General features: G+C 40.6%; 1 protein-coding gene across 1 annotated transcript in view; it reads right to left on the bottom strand.

Annotated features, from left to right (window-relative positions):
• Positions 1-18,533, bottom strand: part of LOC126271921 (proton-coupled folate transporter-like) — a 91,310-nt gene extending 72,777 nt beyond the window's left edge. The window contains exons 1-2 of the mRNA XM_049974321.1: positions 18,489-18,533; positions 955-1,074 (exon numbers count right to left, since the gene is read on the bottom strand). Coding sequence (XP_049830278.1) covers positions 955-1,054 — 100 coding nt within the window. The 5' untranslated portion in view covers positions 1,055-1,074; positions 18,489-18,533. The remainder of the gene's footprint in view (positions 1-954; positions 1,075-18,488) is intronic.
• Positions 18,534-18,743: the final 210 nt, after the last annotated feature.

Raw genomic sequence — 18,743 nt, 5'->3', positions numbered from 1 at the left:
GACGGTCCGACAAACTGTAATTGTTATGCATTTATGAACCAAACCATTATGACCACTGCTAACAGAGAGACTGAATGTCTTTTTGGGAGTTATCTGGTACTACATTCGCCTGGAAACCTATGAAGCACCTGTCGAATCGATGCCACGCAGAATCACTGCTGTACAGCATTGTAAAGGAAGACCAACGTGCTTTTAAGCAGGTGATCATAATGTTTTGGCTCATCAGCGTTTGTCCATAACAAACGACATAAATAATTTTCTGCATAACAGCCCTCACCAGAATAAGTGAAGTGGTAGATTGAACTGGACAAATTTCGCATGTTTATCGAAAAAAATCGAACAGCTGCGGTTTTCTAAAGGAAATGAAAGTAATCTCCTAATGTTTAATAAATGGCTGTATGGGGAGACATTGATGATGATTGACAATCGTTGAAAATTAGATCGAAATAAATTCGCCGAATGCGAGTAATTTGGTGTAGCTGTATTACGTAAGGATGATCTACCTGCTGTAACTGACCGGGACTCAAACCCGAGAGTTTTTTATCTACCGATAAAATGGCAAGGATTCCTATGTCTCTTATCACATAGTTTCAATCTTTCCTTGCAGATGAGTCAGTTTTGTGCTACTGGAATAGCTACTTCCTCTACGAGATTAATATTCATCTGTTTGCTTCGCAACAACAAATATTCTATGTGACCTCAGCAGTCAGATACAGCTCCTCTATGGATGCATTTTAGTACAGTAAGCGCCGTCATTTGTCTTGTATCTGATTCAGTCCTTCCTTCGTTAACAACTGAGAAGGACTACAGAAAACTGCCCATGTCAATTTAGGAATGAATGCGATATTTACGTCTAGGAGACCTGTGTGCTGCGCTACCCTACCGCTGCGATGTGAAAGCAGCAGGCGCCAAGTTGCGCCTCGACACCCTTGGCGCGGTCAGCGATGCACTCACCTGCAGGGGGCGTGCGGTCTTCTGCAGGCCCGCCCTTCACGCCTGTCTCGCCATCAGACATCGCTTCTTTTGGGACAGCAACTTCCACAGTACTTTTCATCGTAATAGTTGCCCAGCACACTGGAAAACAAACAGAAGAAGATAATTGCTACTTGTCTTTCAGTTAAATCGATATTACAGTACTGCTACCCACAGCAATGGGGATAAAGCCCCTTGATAAAATATGTGCAGTGGGTAGTACCATAATATTTCATCCTGTATGTTCATGGAAAGTTTTTCTTTAACTAAAATAAACGTTACGTAAGACTCCTTCATTCGTAATTGCTCTGTAACGGTATTTAAATGAACCTGGGAGAATGTTCTCCTTCACAGTGGAACATAAAAAAAGAGGAACACTGTGAAAATGTGAAAATGACATAGATTTAATCATTTCAGTTGCTGATGATATCCTAATAAATATTCGAATTATTGCTTGCAGTTTCAATTCAGTAAGGTAGCAGACCGTTGACACGTTCACAGAGAGATGAGAAACTATGCATGTGATGTCTCATTCCAACTCAGTCTAGCTCTTGCTGACGTTATAGACGGAGTGTGCCTGTTAGGTTTCTACAAAACACTCCCGAGCGCATGAGTGTCAGCTTGACCTCTCCCCCTGTGAGAAATATGCAAATACTTTTGCTTATGTTACTAATCGAGTGAAGGAATTTTCGTGCCTTGTATGTGTGTGTGTGTGTGTGTGTGTGTGTGTGTGTGTGTGTGTGTGTGTGTGTGTGTGTGTCTGTGTGCGTTTGTGTATGTTTACGATTTCTTTTTTTAATAAATGGCGCAGTGGGAAATACTGTGGATATTTTTGAACATGACAGGCTTTGCCAAGAAGTACGAGGGTTGGAACTTAAATAGTGACAAATATTTATTCACAACGGATGTTAAAGAGTTATATGTCTGCACCTATTACTGACCTTCAAAGTCTTCACCAGCGTTGTGTAGAAACCGTTGCCAGCGATGTGGAAGGCGTAGTATGTCGTTAGCAGAACCTGTCCTGTTGGTGGTGCGAATGGAGCGGTCTACTGGCTGTCGAATCTGTGGAACAGTTCTGAAGCGAATGCCACGAAGTGATTCCTTCACCTTCGGAATCAAATCAAAGCCACAACGACTTAAGTTATATTACTGTTCGTTTCTGGAGCATCACTTGCAACCAACTTTGCGAAGGAAGCGGCGACACATCCTGTGCTACCCACCCATCATTTTGCACGACAATGCGCGGGCGCACACAGCGCAAGCTGTGGCTGCTCTGTTAGGTCGATGGGACTGGGAAGCACAGTATTATCCACCATACTCCCCGGACTTAATTAGTTTGCATCTTTGATTTGATTCCGAAGATGAAGGAACCACTTCGTGGCATTCGCTTCAGAACTATTCCAGAGATTTGACAGGTAGTAGACCGCTCCATTCGCACCATCAACAGAATAGGCTCTACTAACGGTATACTTACGCCTTCCACACGCCGGCAACAGGTTCTACACAACGCTCGTGACTACTTTGAAGAACAGTAACAGGTGTAAACATGTAACCCTTCTGAATCGGTTGTGAATAAATAGTTGCCACTATTTAAATTCCAACTCTCGTACTTACTGCACTGTCTTTGGCTGTTTCATTTTGATGAATGCTAAATTTTTTCCCTGCCGCCGCTGTCTTGCATTTTCTTGAGTTCGTGATTGATTAAAGCTTTTTCCACCAGAGCCATCTTGCATCCTTTAAACGTACTGTCATCTTGAGGATGTCATCGGTTGGAGGCCACTGATGAGATCATTGTCCCTAGCATGCAGGCAACTCACACCAACAGCTGCACTTTTCAAGGCCAAGTGGCCACCATCTTTGATTATGATCTCAGTGGTATCGCATACGTCAATACAGAATTTAATTGCAAAGTGTTCCGTAAGCACTATAGCATTTCTACTAATTATTAATAGACGAAGATCTTGTAGAATTTGCATTTGGACTATGTGTTACATTTCTTCAAGACAGTAGGGAATTAAAAGCTGTGAAGTGGGACTATTTTAGGTCCTGTGACCTTCTATACACAACTGGATAAAAACGTTAAAGATTTATTTTCAGCTGTAGCTCACTTTCACTTGACATATTTGGAAAGTAATTTTTTATTACATTCTGTTTTCTTAAAAACAGTTTATTCTTATTCACGGGCAATAGCACATTCTGCAATATGCAATATGCTTATATACAATGGCAATAGCGCATTCTTCAATATGCAATTAAGAATGAATCTTTAATTGACATTCTGATAAAAATGAAATAAACATCACAGTATTAATGCTGGCAGAAATCTAGCGAAAATGTGTGTATATCGTTTCAGACCATACACAAAGAAACAAAAAAAATCAGAGACTAGCAATATGGCCTAATGCAAATTAAAGCTGTCATGTAATTTGAAAATACTGAGACAGTTAAAGGTGTAACAAAAAAGCAACATAAGGTGTCACATAGTTATTCCATAGAAATTCAGGGGATGTAGCCGGATGACGACTTCTTGGCATGATATTTTGGCTGACAACTGGGCAACCATCTTCACATGTATTATTACAAATTGAAATCGCTAGTGTACATTAATAAGCTCATACCAAACATCGGTACATTGTCTCATTTTCGTAGGTTTCGTTTGCTTGTTTGCTCATTGTTAAATTTAACGCTCTCTGTCAAGTATTGTTCCATTTGAGGCTCACAGGCGTGTGCGAAACGATTTTCTTGAATGCATGCCCTCTGCAGACTTGCGGGCCCACTGAATTAAAATACAGTGTTCAAACTAGTACTATTAACTGATACTGGAGGTGAAATCATAAATTATTTTACTCTGCAAAGAAATAAAAAATTACACCCAACTGAAAGTCATCATCAGCGTTAATAAGGGCTTCTGCCTAATGTATTCCCACAGATTTCACAATAAGCGAATCCCAGATGGAATCTCATCTTGACTAAGATTTTTTGTGGCAGAATAATCCGTAGTATGATCCTTGGAGATAGAATGCTCAGCTGTGGTTGCACTACTGAGTTGCGAAAGACGAGTGTAGCGATCATGTTCCATGTACCTTTCACGTGTGTTATGTCAAATGTATTTCTACATTGACATTGTATTCAAAAGACTCCAGCCTTCCACAAACCAAAGTCATCCTTTACCCAGCTGAGAACGGAGGTCTTTTTAGGTGGCCAGAAGATTACACAGTTCATTCAGTTTTGTTTAAGGCAAGATATATCACATTCAATAGAATTTAGTCCGAAGAAAAGGCAATATGTTAAACTGTATGCGCATCGTTCATGGATGGGCATATTAAACTGCACTTGAACTGGAAATCACACAGACCTTCTTAAACCCTTGAGTTCACCAACGGTTGCTCTAAGGGTAATTTCTAATGTTGTAGATGAAACTGTCAGAAAAGTATGTTACTTTCCATAATTCCATTTTCTGATGAATTATAGCATAATTTTACAGGGAACTTCCACACACAGCAACTAAATATTGCCTACCGGAGTGACCGAGCGGTTCTAGGCGCTACAGTCTGGAACCGCGCGACCGCTACGGTCGCAGGTTCGAATCCTGCCTCGGGCATGGATGTGTGTGACGTCCTTAGGTTAGTTAGGTTTAGGTAGTTCTAAGTTCTAGGTGACTGATGACCACAGAAGTTAAGTCCAATAGTGCTTAGAGCCATTTGAACCATTTGAAGTAAATATTCATTACACGTAAACCTGTTGTGAGGATATAATCTGGTATCCATTCACGATTTACAGGTAGTAAACTTTTTAAAAACTACGTATGCTAACTACTTCTACTCTCTTACGAAGTCTGTTGTGAAGAATCAGGCAATATTTTCAAATAATAGTGGCATTTATAAATGCAACTCAAGGAACAAAAATAGCCAACACTATCCGCAGCACAATTTTACTTTTGCACAGGAAGGGGCGAAGTATGCAGCCATAAAAATATTTGGCCACCTCCCTAGGTTATTAAAGGTGCTGACAGATAATGAAAGTTAAAAAAAAGCAGGTTGAAATCATCTATACTTGAATCTTCTATTCCATAGATAAATTTCTCAGTGGATAGTGCTATGTGATAGTGTTACACTTATTAGATTTTTTTATAGATTAATATAACGCAGATTACAAGTGTGTAGGCTAGTGTCACGAATTTGATATACGGAACACACTGAAAACTAAATTAAATTAAAGTAAGGTTGTCCCTCCCCCATTTTTATCCTACCTAATTTAGACGAAATATTTCCCACATAAGGGGAAAGGTCTGGGACATCAAACGCTCCTTATCGTCTTTATCTTGTGATTCACCACGTTTAAGCTGTTTAAACCTAACGTGAATAATATCCATTTTCCTTGAAGACTGTTCCAGCTACTTTGCAGGGCTGTCCTGTACCTACAAGAGCTACATGTTAGCTCAAAGGAAACTCATAACTTGTAATGGGTGGCCGCAGCTACGCTCTTGCAAATTCAGGAATACCCTGAGAACCCTTTCACTTTCCTATTGACTCAGACATGTAGTAATGACGGACAGCCATCTTTTCCCATATCCAAAGTAAACTAGATGTACTTGTGGATTGAATGTTTTGTAAAATTCGTGACAGGTTTTCCTCAGCTTGGGTCGAGAAATCTTATGCTTTAAGTTCCACTGACTGGAGTGCTCTCTGGTCAAAATCTTCCATAAAAGTTTGCCAGAAGAAGGGGCAGGGGATATCCATGGTAACATCGTTAATTTGTTCAAAATATTCAGTGTTGAATAAATAATAAATTGAAGACATCGCATGACGGAACAGCTTTGTTGTATCTGCTGTAAAGTAACTGCCTATGAGTGATAAATAATTCATCAGAGTGATTCTAGTCCAGAGTGAGACAATATCAAAACTTACTAGCAAGTCCAATTCATTGAGAAGTAGAGACGTCAGTCTCTGAGAATTGCTTACATGATGTGGGCATTTTCGCACAAAAAGTTTCAGTAATGAGAAAAGATGTTTTGCTAAGTCATATGTAAGAACTCCAAAGTTGCTCACAATTACCCGTATTGGGAGAGTTTCCTTCCGAATTTTCAGAAGACCGCAAAACTTTGGTGGAATAGAATTGCGGGGCCTTAATTTTTTTGTAATTTCTTGTGTGATAGAAGAAGAAAACTTACAATATCGATAGTTTGCTTTCAGCTCTGCCTGTAGCTTCTTCATCAGTTTTGCTTGCGTTGGTTCACTCAACAGGCTGCAGAACTACCTGTATACATGACGTGGAAACAGTGCAGCGGCGTTGCACTTATCCGCTGGAAGGACCACTGTGTTAGCATTTCTTCATAGTGCGGTCCTTTCCTTGGAGTAAATATTTTTCTGGGGAGGCACTCATGTAAGGGTGCGGCATTTTTCACACCTTATTTCTTCTACTCCGTCACTTGAAAAGGCATAACAGCTTTTTCAATATTACTGATAACATCCGTTAAGGACACTGTTATAGAAGGAGGTGCGAAGTTAAAACCGTTTTCAACTAGAGACAGCGTCGCGTTGTTCAAGACCTTATCCTTGAAATCGGCCAAGGAGCATGGGCAAGCTGCAGAAACAATATCGCAGGATGGCATCGACACACGCTTATTATCTGCGCGTAGTATATTGTGTACATTAGTCGAGTGGACGAGATGGATCATTAACTTCTCTCTTGCAGTCTCATCTTGATTCGCCTCATCGGTATTACTGAAAGTTAAACATTTATACGAGTGTATAAATATTCGGTAAATGATTCGTGGTAGTGTGCTTCCTAAAAGTAGCAGTTGCCATTAACAGAGCCGTGAACATGATTTCTCTCATCATATATACAATTTTATTACCCAAAGAAATTTACATAAGTCAGAATATTAACATTAAATAATCAGCACCGTTTCACGATAGTTGAAATAACTACTCACGACTGCAGAGTACCTGGTATACATCAAGAGAATGATCGAAACACTATTCCACGACTGTAAACAGAAGACTGTGCTACCTAGCATGGAACACGCGGAACTCCATTAATTCAGGCCGTAGTCATTTATCACCAATGGTACTGCCCTTTGACGATGGCTGTTTTCACGTCCACATCACATGAGTAGTTCAGATCGAACTCCCATGAGTTCATTGTGTATGCGTTGTGTAGAAATTAAACATAACAGTTTTATGTAGGGGTATTTAGAACTACGGTTATGTAAGATACCGGTATACATAAGGCCTGTACTACATCAATTACGCGACTGATTATCTAAGCAAACGTTTGCGGTAGCCGTTGCGAAATACCATGGGTACTCCACCTTGCTTTGTGTTGAGCATAGTTCGTTGTTTTCTTTATTTTAACGAATGAAGAGGCTGCTCCAGGTCTATCGCAGGGTTCGACTTCCACCACCCCAGGAAGGATCTGCGACAGCTATCACTGTCTTGTCAATCCTATTTTCGCAGCAGCATAAAACGCGGCAGCACAGAGATAGGAAGGTGGAGCTTATTCCGAAAAGCTACTCTTCCCCTCTTGGTGGCTCAATTTGTCGTTTGTTTACTCTCGCAACCAACTGCTTCATGAAAGAGTCCTCACTACAACAGCTCCGTTTCACAACAGTGTTTGCTGCGCTCCCATACACTCGTAGTTAGCAGCTCCATTTCATAAAAATCAATTTTTCTAAGTTTAAGTCTTTACTATCAATCCGTTAGTCGCTGTGCATAGGTGAGTCGACATTTAATTAAAGATTTTACTATTCTGCGTTCTCAACTCGTCATTTATCCTAGGATGTATATATTGTTGTCTCTTCAGTCAAGAGTAGTTTGGGCACCTCTCCATGCTAGTCTATTCTGCGCGAGCCTCTCCATCACTGCATACCTACTGCAAGCTACATCCATCATTTCAACCATCTTACTGTAGTGAAGGATTGGTGACCCTCTACAATCCTCAGAATATTCCCCCCCCCCCCCCCCCCCCGCACTCCCCCACAACCAGTGACTCCGTCATCCAGTCGACATCTTGCCACCTTTTCATTAGGAACACTATTTCTTCTATAGTCAACGGTTTATGTGACCTTCCCTTAAGTTCACAAATCACTGAACAAGAGCTTTCAATCTTGAGGCACATTATTAGAACCAACGGATACCATACTAGTTTGGTAGACCAAATACACAATAAAATACCTCTGAAAACAGCCTCATCTTCGACGAAAGGGCCACTACTTCTAAGACTATCTACGTCTCCTTACCTTTCACCGGAGACAACTCTTACTGACTCGCCAACCTTCTTAAAGGTCATCAAATCGAGATAGCTTTCACATTTAACGATAAGGTTCAAATGGCTCTGAGCACTATGGGACTTAACATCGTAGGTCATCAGTCCCCTAGGACTTAGAACTACTTAAACCTAACTAACCTAAGGACATCACACATATCTATGCCCGAGGCAGGATTCGAACCTGCGACCGTAGCGGTTGCGCGGTTCCAGACTGTAGCGCCCAGAACCGCTCTGCCACACTGGCCGGCTGTCGTTCGCTGTCTGTAACCTTGCTGTACCACTTGCGTGTTTACAGCGGGTGAGGGCACGGCAGTGTCACCTCATTCAGTTTGATGGTTGTGAACGTGTACCTACCACTGCTTTAGCTTTTCTTTCTGCTATGGTGAGTTTTAATTACAAGGCACTTTCTGCTTTATTATTTTTATATTTTATTAACCCCTCCCCCTTCTCTGCACTTCTACATACTCAGTGTTTCTGATGTTTATCTTCTGACCTTATTACACGGTTTCCTATTTTAACTTGCAGTTTATAAAAAAGGGTGTTTTCCACCGCCAATTTACACGACAGCCAGGCTCTATACTTACCGCTTTCAGTGCTCAGTCGAGTCAGTTTTAAGGTTTTTCAATTAACTCACCTCTTAGCGATATTAGATCCTCTGCTCACTATAGCTGAATCTGCACAAGTTGATCCCTGACAGTTCCAGTGGGCTGGGTGGGTCAGCTTCGCGGCCTACCTCCAACAATAACGCAACGCGATTTTGTAAACGTCTATATGACAACACCTCACTGTTATCACTACTCTGTATACAACTGCTGTTTTCGCTCTACAGCCGTTAGCGCTTCGCATTTGAAAGTCGGCAACAGCGCTACGGGCTGTCAGGGATCTACTGACGCCTTCTCAACTATAGGTTCGCGTATTTCAGCTGTAACTATTTCCTTATTTTCGAGTCCTATGATGCTCTACCACGTGAAACGCATAATTATAATTAATAAAACAATTACATAATTGCAACAGAGACTGTTCGCTCATCGTGAAAACCGTAATTAGAATTAATAAGACAAATACAAAATTTCAACGGAGACCGTTCACTCATTTGGATATTGATATACTTTTTCTTCATCTGCCGTAATCGAATGGAACAGAATATCAATGTCAGCAGTGGTGCTTAATATGATCGAGATTAGCTCTGAGAGTATTGAAACATCATTGGCAAACCTCAAAGATTTTATTTCTTCTCGCTGATCTATGATTCCCTCTCCAGATTTCTACTTGGCTCATTTGATTGCTTACTCAGTGTATAAATTGCATAACAGCGGGGATAGGCTACCACGACGTCTTTAATGTCCTTAGGTTCTTAAAACTTCAGCCTTGTTTCTGCACAAGCTGCAAATAACCTTTAGCTTTTTTGCATTTTATCCCTGATAGATTCAGATTTTGAGTGTATTACCGGCAGGATTGTCAAAAGCTTTATCAAAATTTACACTATCTACATACTATGTTTGCCTTTCTTCAGTATGCTTCTTAAGACAAGTTGTAGGGTCAGAAAAGGACTTGGAAGAGCAGTTGAATGGACACCATCTTGAAAGGAGGATGTAAATGAACATCAACAACAGCAATATAAGGATAAGGGAATGTAATAGAATTAAATCAGGTGATGCTGAAGGGATTAGATTGAGAAACGAGACACTAAAAATAGTAGATGAGTTTTGCTATTTGGGCAGCTAAATAACTGATAATGGTCGAAGAAGAGAAGATATAAAATATAGACTAACAATAGAAGAAAATGCGTTTCTTAGGAAGAAAAATTTGTTAAAATTGAATATTGAATTAAGTGTTAGGAAGTCTCTTCTGAAGGTATTTGCCTGGAGTGTATGTATGGGTACGAAACGTGGACAATAAATGGTTCAAACTAGAAGAGAATAGAAGATTCTGAATGTGGTGCTACACAAGAATGGGAAGGTCGTGTAATTAATGAGGATGTACTGAATAGAATTTGGGAGACAATAAATGGCACCACTTGACTAAAAAATGAAATCGGTTCATAGGACACATTCTGAGACCTCAAGGTATCACCAGGTTAGTACTGAAGAGAAGTGCGGCTGGTAAAAACCGTAGAGGGAGACTAAGAAACGAATACAGTTACCAGATTCAGAAGCATGTATGGATCTGTAGTTATTCGGAGACTGAGAAGCTTGCATAGGATTGAGCAACATGGAGAACTGTATGAAAGCAGTCTTCGGTGAAGACGACGACGACAACAACAGCTGGATCAGTATTGCCTTGCTAGTTTCTACACTTGTCCGGAGCCGAAATTGATCTTCTTCTAGGTCCGCTGTTATCAGTTTTAACATTCGTCTACAAATAATCCGTACCGGTATCTTGTAACTGTGGCCTCTAAAACGGATGGTTCCATAATACTCACAGCTCCTACTGAATAGAAATTATTTGCATTCTTCTTTAAGTTTGACGGTATCCCGCCTGTCTTATGTAGCATGCGTCACTTTTACAGGGATCTGAATAATTCTGAGGGAACGCCTTCTACTCCAGGCGTCTTGTCTCCACAGGTCTTTCAGTGCTCTGTCAAATTATTCTCGTAGTATCACATCTCCCATATAATCTTCATCTACTTCCCTTTCTACAGCATTGTCTTCAACTTAAATGCCTTCCAGTCTTTCTTTGTTTGCTTAGTACGGGGGAGCTCTTTAATTTTCATGCATGTCTTTCGCTATTCTCTATAGATCTCTTTAATTTTTCTATAGACAGCATCTACTTGTCTCATGCATGCTTCAACGATTTTTATTTTCTCCTCTAGGCATTCATGTTTTACCATTTTGTACTTTCCGTCAATCTCACATTTTAGACGTCTGTATTCCATTTTACCTACTCCATTTATGTGATTTATCTTTTCATCAATTAAATTCGCTTTTCGTGTGTTACCCCAGGATTTCTACTCGGTGTTGTCTTTTTGCCCATTTGACCCTCTGCAGCTTTCACTATTTAATCTCTCTCATATTCTATACTTTTTCCCTGTGTCAGTCAGCTGTGGACTAATGCTCCGTCTGATACTCTCGGCAAGCACTGGCTCTTTCCATTTACGTAGGTCCCATCCCTTAATTTCCTACATTCTGCAATTTCTTCAGTTTTAATCTGCAGTTTATAATCGATAAATAATAGTCAGCGCTCACACCTCCTGGAAATCTTTTGCACTGCAAAATCTGGTTTCTAAGTCACTGCCCTACTATTAGATAGTATATCTGACACGTTCTGGCGTCTCCAAGTCTCTAGGTCCTGCTTTCATGGTTATTAAAATAAGAATTCGCAGCGATTAAATTGGACTCTTTCAAAATTCTAACAGCCACTTTCCGCTTTCATTAATTTTCCCCAGTCTTCTACTAATTTCCCGTCTCTTCCATTTCAGACCCTCGAATACCCATCCTCTTCTCCCTTAGTGTTCCGAATGATTTCTTTTATCTCGCCATACATTCTTTCAATTTCTTCGTCATCATCGGAGCTAGTAAGGATAAAAACTTGTGCTGCTATGGTGTGTGTTGGCTTTGTGTCTATCTTGGCTACGATAATATGTTCAATATAGTATTCATAGAACCTTCCAGAATTGCTGTACTCTTATTCAACATTAGATGTATTCGGCATTAGCCCTATTTGATTTTTTATTGATAATCTTGTAAGGTGTCAGGCAAATCCAATACCTTACATGAAAATCCTGACATGATAAGCAAATCCAGTAGTATGTCACATAGCTCGGAATAAATCGTGACATTAAATTAACCAAAGTAATACGAGTAACGAGTGAGCAAATGGAATACCACAGACTAACACAAGAATGCCTAACTGCATGTCGTACCTTCCCACCGTGAGGCAGACGCAGTTCCGAGGGGAGAAACGAGGACAGAAGCCGAGAGCAGAACCGTGTTAAGCTAGAAAAGAGAGGGGCTGGGCACCCACGCCGCGAGCCTACCTGAACAACTATACAACCCGCACGTTTTAGCGTGAGGCTTTTTCGCGTCTCAGGTATGTCAAGGACAACCCCCAGCCCATGTTAAAAACTAGAGCCCTCCAGAAAAGCAGTATAGATCTTACGATAACACAAAAAGGGCCACTACCACCCGCCACCACCGTGAGACTTTTTCGCGTGTCTGTTACATTAGGATCACTCCCCAGCCCATGTTAAAAGATAGAGCCCTCCAGAAGAGCAGTATAGATCTCACGATAACGCTAAAAGGACCACACTAGCTGCAGGTTTTAGCGTGAGACTTTTTAGTGTCTCTGTTACGTTGCAAACTTTAAAAACATTGCCCCCCCCCACGAAAAGTATAACGTTTCCCATTGGATAGACAGAATTTTTGTAGGCGGAGCGTAAGGTTAACATTGAGACCCTGATTGGTCAGATGAAAACACAGCCAGATAGCTTTTTTAAACTAACTTCGGTAAATTGTAGTAAGGAGAAGTTCGAGAGTAGAGTTGGTTCCGAGACGGCGAGCTGGACGGCTGGTGCGCCGGCCGCTGTCGCCCTGACGCTGCTTAAACACCGACAAGGTAATGAACGCACGCGATGCCGCATTTTTGAGCGCATAAAGCTTCACTCAGAACTGCAGAAGTCTCATCTGCTACACCCCCTTTTTGCGTAATACTAGTGTCGATCGTTAATTAAAACTCATGGTGTTCACATTTGCCACTTGAAGAACAGATCTGAAACGCGATAATTTTTCTATTTTTATATAGTTATTGAGAAGCCACATCAGCCACTGTAATTTACGACAAGTTAGATAAGTTATTAAAGATAATTGAGGGTCACTGTAGACCATTTTGATAGTTTTCTCTTTTGTGAAACTTAATTTAAACCTAGATTATAGATGTGATATGGCATAGGTCATCCTTCGATCGATTGTAGAACTTGGAAACCCATTTAGGGAATATTCGTTCACATTTTTGTTGAACGCAGTTCGTTTTTACCATCCTGTATTAAAACATTTCCTTTTATCAATAGTGCAATTTATAAACGATGTTTTGTGATTAGAATAAATTTCCAATGGTAAACGTAACTGCTTTTTCGACGTTATTTTACCAGCTAACTAAAAATAGGAAAGCCTTGAACCCTTTCCACTATATTTAGTTAGAATTAAGATTCTTTTACAGGGAGTGCAGTGGAGCTGATGCTGAGATTTAGTATTTGGTTATATCATCGCTAGTCTCACTGAACTCTTCTGAATTCTACATGTCATGTGTGGTCTGGCGTCTCCTTACCAGCAACAGGTCCCAGGTTCAAACTAGTTAATTCCCTAAAAAACACGCTCAGAGCGTCGTTGCGCGAAAGTGGTAGGGAGACACGATATAGAACAATCAGACACCACCATGAATGTTTAGAATCTTGTACTCCCTCGCTGACCAGAAGTTCTTCCTGGTACTACAATTCACTGATTCCCACTGTATCTAACTGTAAGCTCTACACTTCTATTTTTACTCCTAAATTCTCTACCCTAGATACCCAATAGCATTCCACGCCATGAGCAGCAGAACACAAGTTTTATTGTTCCTAGTGACAGCATCCTCATGAGTACTCCCTGCCAAGCTATGGAAAATGGTTCAAATGGCTCTGAGCACAATGGGACTTTACATCTGAGGTCATCAGTCCCTTAGAACTGAGAACTACTAAAACCTAACTAACGTAAGGACATCACACACATCCATGCCCGAGGCAGGATTCGAACCTATGACCGTAGCAACCGCGCGGTTACGGACTGAAGCGCCTAGAACCGCTCGGCCACCGCGGCCTGCCAGCTATGCAATTATTGGACTATTTTACTTCTGAGATGTTTCGCCCAAGAGGCTATACAGAGAACAATAGCAAGAACTACCTGTTCACATTAAAGTATCATTCTCCCATAGAAAATCAAATACAAAATACAGCTGACCAACCAATTTCCAGCTACAGAACGAATGATCTATTATCAAACTGTTCAACGGTTACTCTAAATGAACTTGCAATGTAACTATCTTCGTCCTGTGCCCAAAAGCCACGTACGAGTAAGGCCAATACCTGTTATTTTTTCTGTACTCTGCAAACTAAACCACCAGACAGAACATTCAAAGCTGCCTCGGTGTTGATAACCACTACAAGGTTTCTTTCTCTTATATTGCTTTTATAGCAGATTGGTCAGTCTCATTCGCTACGCACATTTTCAATTCCTTTCTATGTTTATGTTATACCTTCTCCCTTTATTTCTCTTCTTCTGCCCATACCTGTACCTCCGGTCAGTGTTTTGCGGCTAATATTGACCGTGTATAGATTTCCGATTCCGTTACTGTCGGTCCACCCGTGTTCGTACTTTCATTGTTCTGATCCCGTCCTTGTTGGTAATCATCGTCTCTCTTCCTCGGTTTTCTCCAGAGATATTCACTTCTGTATCCTGAGATAACGTCACTGCCACTACCTTCTATTGCTGACGTTATCACGTCTCGGTCGCAAATTTCGCCCATTAAAGTCTCCAATCTTTCTCTATCATGCCTATACTCTCTAGAACCGCCAGAGTTCTACTAACGTCGTTGTCTAGTATCGTTAATAACTTCTCCTTAAGTCAGAAGGGCAGTTTACATTTGAGAATCGGTAGAATATTGGCTGGTGGTTGTAACGTTCCCTCTTTCTGTTTATTTAGGTTTGATTTGTTTGATTGTTATTCTTTATTTCTATTATTCGGAATCTTTTTTTTTTTTATTAAATTGAGCCTGAAACTTAGGTAATAAATACTTCGCGTGAAGTACGATTTGCAGCATAAACAAAAATTAATTTCGGAAATGTAATCCACTGAATATTAAAAGTAAAGCTTTTGAACAACGCGCGTGACTGACTAGATACATTCAGAGGGTACATACATTCGCGTGCGAGTGGTTGCGGTCTGATGAGAAATTTTCATTGTGAAATAATTTCGTCGCAACACACTCGGAGATTGCGAACGTACATTCGGAGTAGAGGCACGTACGTTCTATCATTCCCCGTGGCCTGGGTAAAAGAATGGCAATTATTTAAATCTAAGAGTATTTCTTTTGCATCGGACTAGTATTTTTATAAGAAAAAGAAGATTGCAGGTTCTGAATGTCTCGGCAAAACGAATCGGAAGTAATTTTAGCGGCCACGAAAGGAAAGTAGAGAGCACAATCACATACCTCTATTGTTGAGCAGCGCCGTTTTGAAGATCTTCGGTTCCATCTAAAACTCGCCTTCTCTGCTTAACATAAATACTCCATAGGCATGGGAATAAGGCTTGTTGTGCGATGAAAATAATATAAAACACATCTTGCGTCTTTTAACTCATTCATTTACCACACACACACACACACACTAGTAATTAGACAGTACGACATCCCACCAGCCCATAAGAACAAAAAGTAGTCGTTCATACAAGAAATAAAAAAAACGAAGGGCGAAATTGTTCCTATGTCTCTCAAAGATAAAAAGTTTACCAGATATTTCTCTGGTATGTCACTGGAACAATTTTTCAGCACCTCTGCGATTAAATCACAATATTTTCAGTTCCTCTACATGGTCTATGTTGCTCCGAGTACTTTGCTTTATCGAACTATTTCTCAAACAACCTGCGATGCGGGCTTTGCCTCAATCCGTATGGCTCAGTATTGAGAGACTTTTTGCGGAGTTTCTTCTCCACTTCGCGTGACCAATATTTCGATAGGGGCGTTCGAATTCATATGTTTGACATGTGTCAGTGGATACTGTTGCCCATTATGTGGCGTGCGTAATGGCATATAACCTCTGACAGACATGACCTTCGGATTCTCTGTCCAGTTTTGGGCAACACATTGTGGAAAGATTTTATGAGAACCATTGGGTATACCTTGTGCGTTATGGGTGCGAAAGTGCGAAACTGACGACGCCGTAATTTACTGGTTTCCAGTATGTTAGTCGTTACAAGTGATATTGCCTCCTCGCCAATGGTGGTTCTAGCAATATTTCCCTCATTTATAGCATTTACTATCCGCTACATCAATTGATTCGGTTCACACTTGTATCTTCTAATGCCGATCCAGTGACTTTGGCGTTTTAACATTTATTTATTTCACCATGGTTTCCATTTCGCTGACTTCCTGCTTTAAAGTTTTCATGGTAGGTTTTCCGTGTCAACGGCTTCGCGGAACCTGTGCGTTTTCGCTGATATCTCGCGCACGCGTAAGCGTTTTCCTCTAGCTTTTCAAGTGAATCTGTTTGTTTTCTGATAACTTGTGCAGAGCCAGCCGTGACAAAACTCTTGCTTCGGGTGTGCAAGATCTATGACACAGGCGAATGAAGAACGTAATAATTCCAATTCCAAAGAATACAGGTGTTGACAGGTGTGAATATTACCGAACTATTTGTTTAATAAGTCATGTTTGCAAATTATTAGCAAGAATACTCTACAGATGACTGGAGAAACTGGAAGCCGACCTCGGCAAAGATCAAGTTCGAATCCGGAGAAATGTGGGAACACAGGAGGCAATACGACTTCTCTTAGAGAATAGGTTGAGGAAGAGCAAACCTACGTTTATGGCATTTGTAGACTTGGCCAAACTTTTGACAATGTTGACTGGAGTACTCCCTATGAAATTCTGAAGTTAACAGGGGTAAAATACAGGGAGCGAAACTCTATTTACAACTTGTACAAAAACCAGACGGAACTTAAAAGAGTTGAGGGGCATGAAAGGCAAGCAGTGGTTAAGAAGAGATTCAGACAGGGGTACGATGTGATTCAGTCTGTACATTGAGCAAGTAGTGAAGCAAACCAAAAAAACGCTTGGAGTAGGAATTAAAGTTCAGAAAGAAATAAAAACTTTGAAGTATGCCGATCGCATTGTAATTCTGTCAGAGACAACAAAGGACTTGGAAAAGCAGTTGAAGAGAATGGACAATGTCTTGAAAGGAGGACATAAGAAAGCAAAAATGGATAACGGAATGTGGTCGAATTAAATCAGGTAATGCTGTGGGAATTAGATTAGCAAAAGCGACAAGTAGTAAGTGAGTTTTGCTTTTTAGGGAGCAAAATAACTGATGAAGAGATGGTATAAAATGTAGACTGGCAATGGCTGAAACAGAGAAATTTGTTAACATCGAATATAGAATTAAGTGCTAGAAAGCATTTTCTGAAAGTATTTGTGTGGAGCTTAGCCATGTATGGAAGTGAAACATGGACAATAAATAGTTTAGAAAAGAAGAGAATAGAAGCTTTTAAAATGAGGTGCCATAGAAGAATGCTGAAGACTCGATGGCTTGATCATTAACTAAAGTGAAGGCGCTGAATAGAATTGGGGAAAAAATATATTTATGGCACAACCTGACCAGAAGAAAGGATCGGTTGATAGGACACATCCTGAGACATCAAAACTCTCTCCTCCGTCCGAACAGGCCTCGTAAGGATTGACGGTACCGACCGACCGTCGTGTCATCCTCAGACAACAGGCATCAATGGATGCAGATATGGAGGGGCATGTGGTAAGCACATCACGCTCCCAGCTGTTGTCAAGCACATCACGCTCCCAGATGTTGTCACTAAGTGCTCGTCTTTTTACTCCATCCACTTGCCAAATTACGTCTGTATTGCTTCCACTTGATGAAATTCTTCGACCAAACCTTTTTCAGTCTTTTATACTTTGTGCCACTATTTACTCAGTTTATTACGTCTTTACAGCATGCTGTGAAATGGCTTCCACTGTCGCTTACAATTCTTTTCACGATTCACTCATGCTACCGCCTTTCGTTGATGAATCCACAGTGGTCATGGTCAAATTATTTAATTTTTGTATTAGTTTATTTATCTACTCAGCCATAATCTTACTACCCAGTGTTATTTAATATTAGTACGAGAAATAGCTGCCTTATAATGTTGTAAACGAATCTAACAACTTTGTTACACATCAATATGAAGATTAAAATTACGTCCACGATAGCACTACAAACTCGATCACAATTGTGTCTCCAACAGCAACATTATCTGACATGCTTCGCCTAACTACGCCTACTCAGTTACAAGAAATAGAAAAATAATGCATGCACTACCGTCACTAAATCTACGACTAATCATTCCGCCCGACACTTCCTTCCTTCTTTTTATTATCTGTTGTAATACACTCCGTGAGTGTGTTTGACAATGAAACAGAAATTTACAAGAAATAATTTAAGATGGAAATGCATCTGTTACAATTCAATTTCTAAAAACAAAATTAACGTTTGAAGCTGAACATCTTACCTGTGGCCCAGATGGTCGACTCTGCAAGACTTTCTCCTGCCTGCTGTGGCGGAGATAACTGAATGTCTCACCACATTGTTCCCCGATCACACCAATCTCCGAGATAAGTTTGCACGTGACGGTGTATCAAGAATACTGGTACACGCTTCTTTTCCTCGCTTTCGCAACCACTTCCAAAAACATCGCCACAAGACGGAATGGTTTTGGATTGGAAGCATCGAGTCCCATTTCGACATCACATCAACAGAAAGTATT

The sequence above is a fragment of the Schistocerca gregaria genome, chromosome 1, assembly GCF_023897955.1.
Source record: "Schistocerca gregaria isolate iqSchGreg1 chromosome 1, iqSchGreg1.2, whole genome shotgun sequence".
Taxonomy (NCBI): Eukaryota; Metazoa; Arthropoda; class Insecta; order Orthoptera; family Acrididae; genus Schistocerca; species Schistocerca gregaria.
This window is presented reverse-complemented; position numbering and strand designations above follow the sequence as displayed.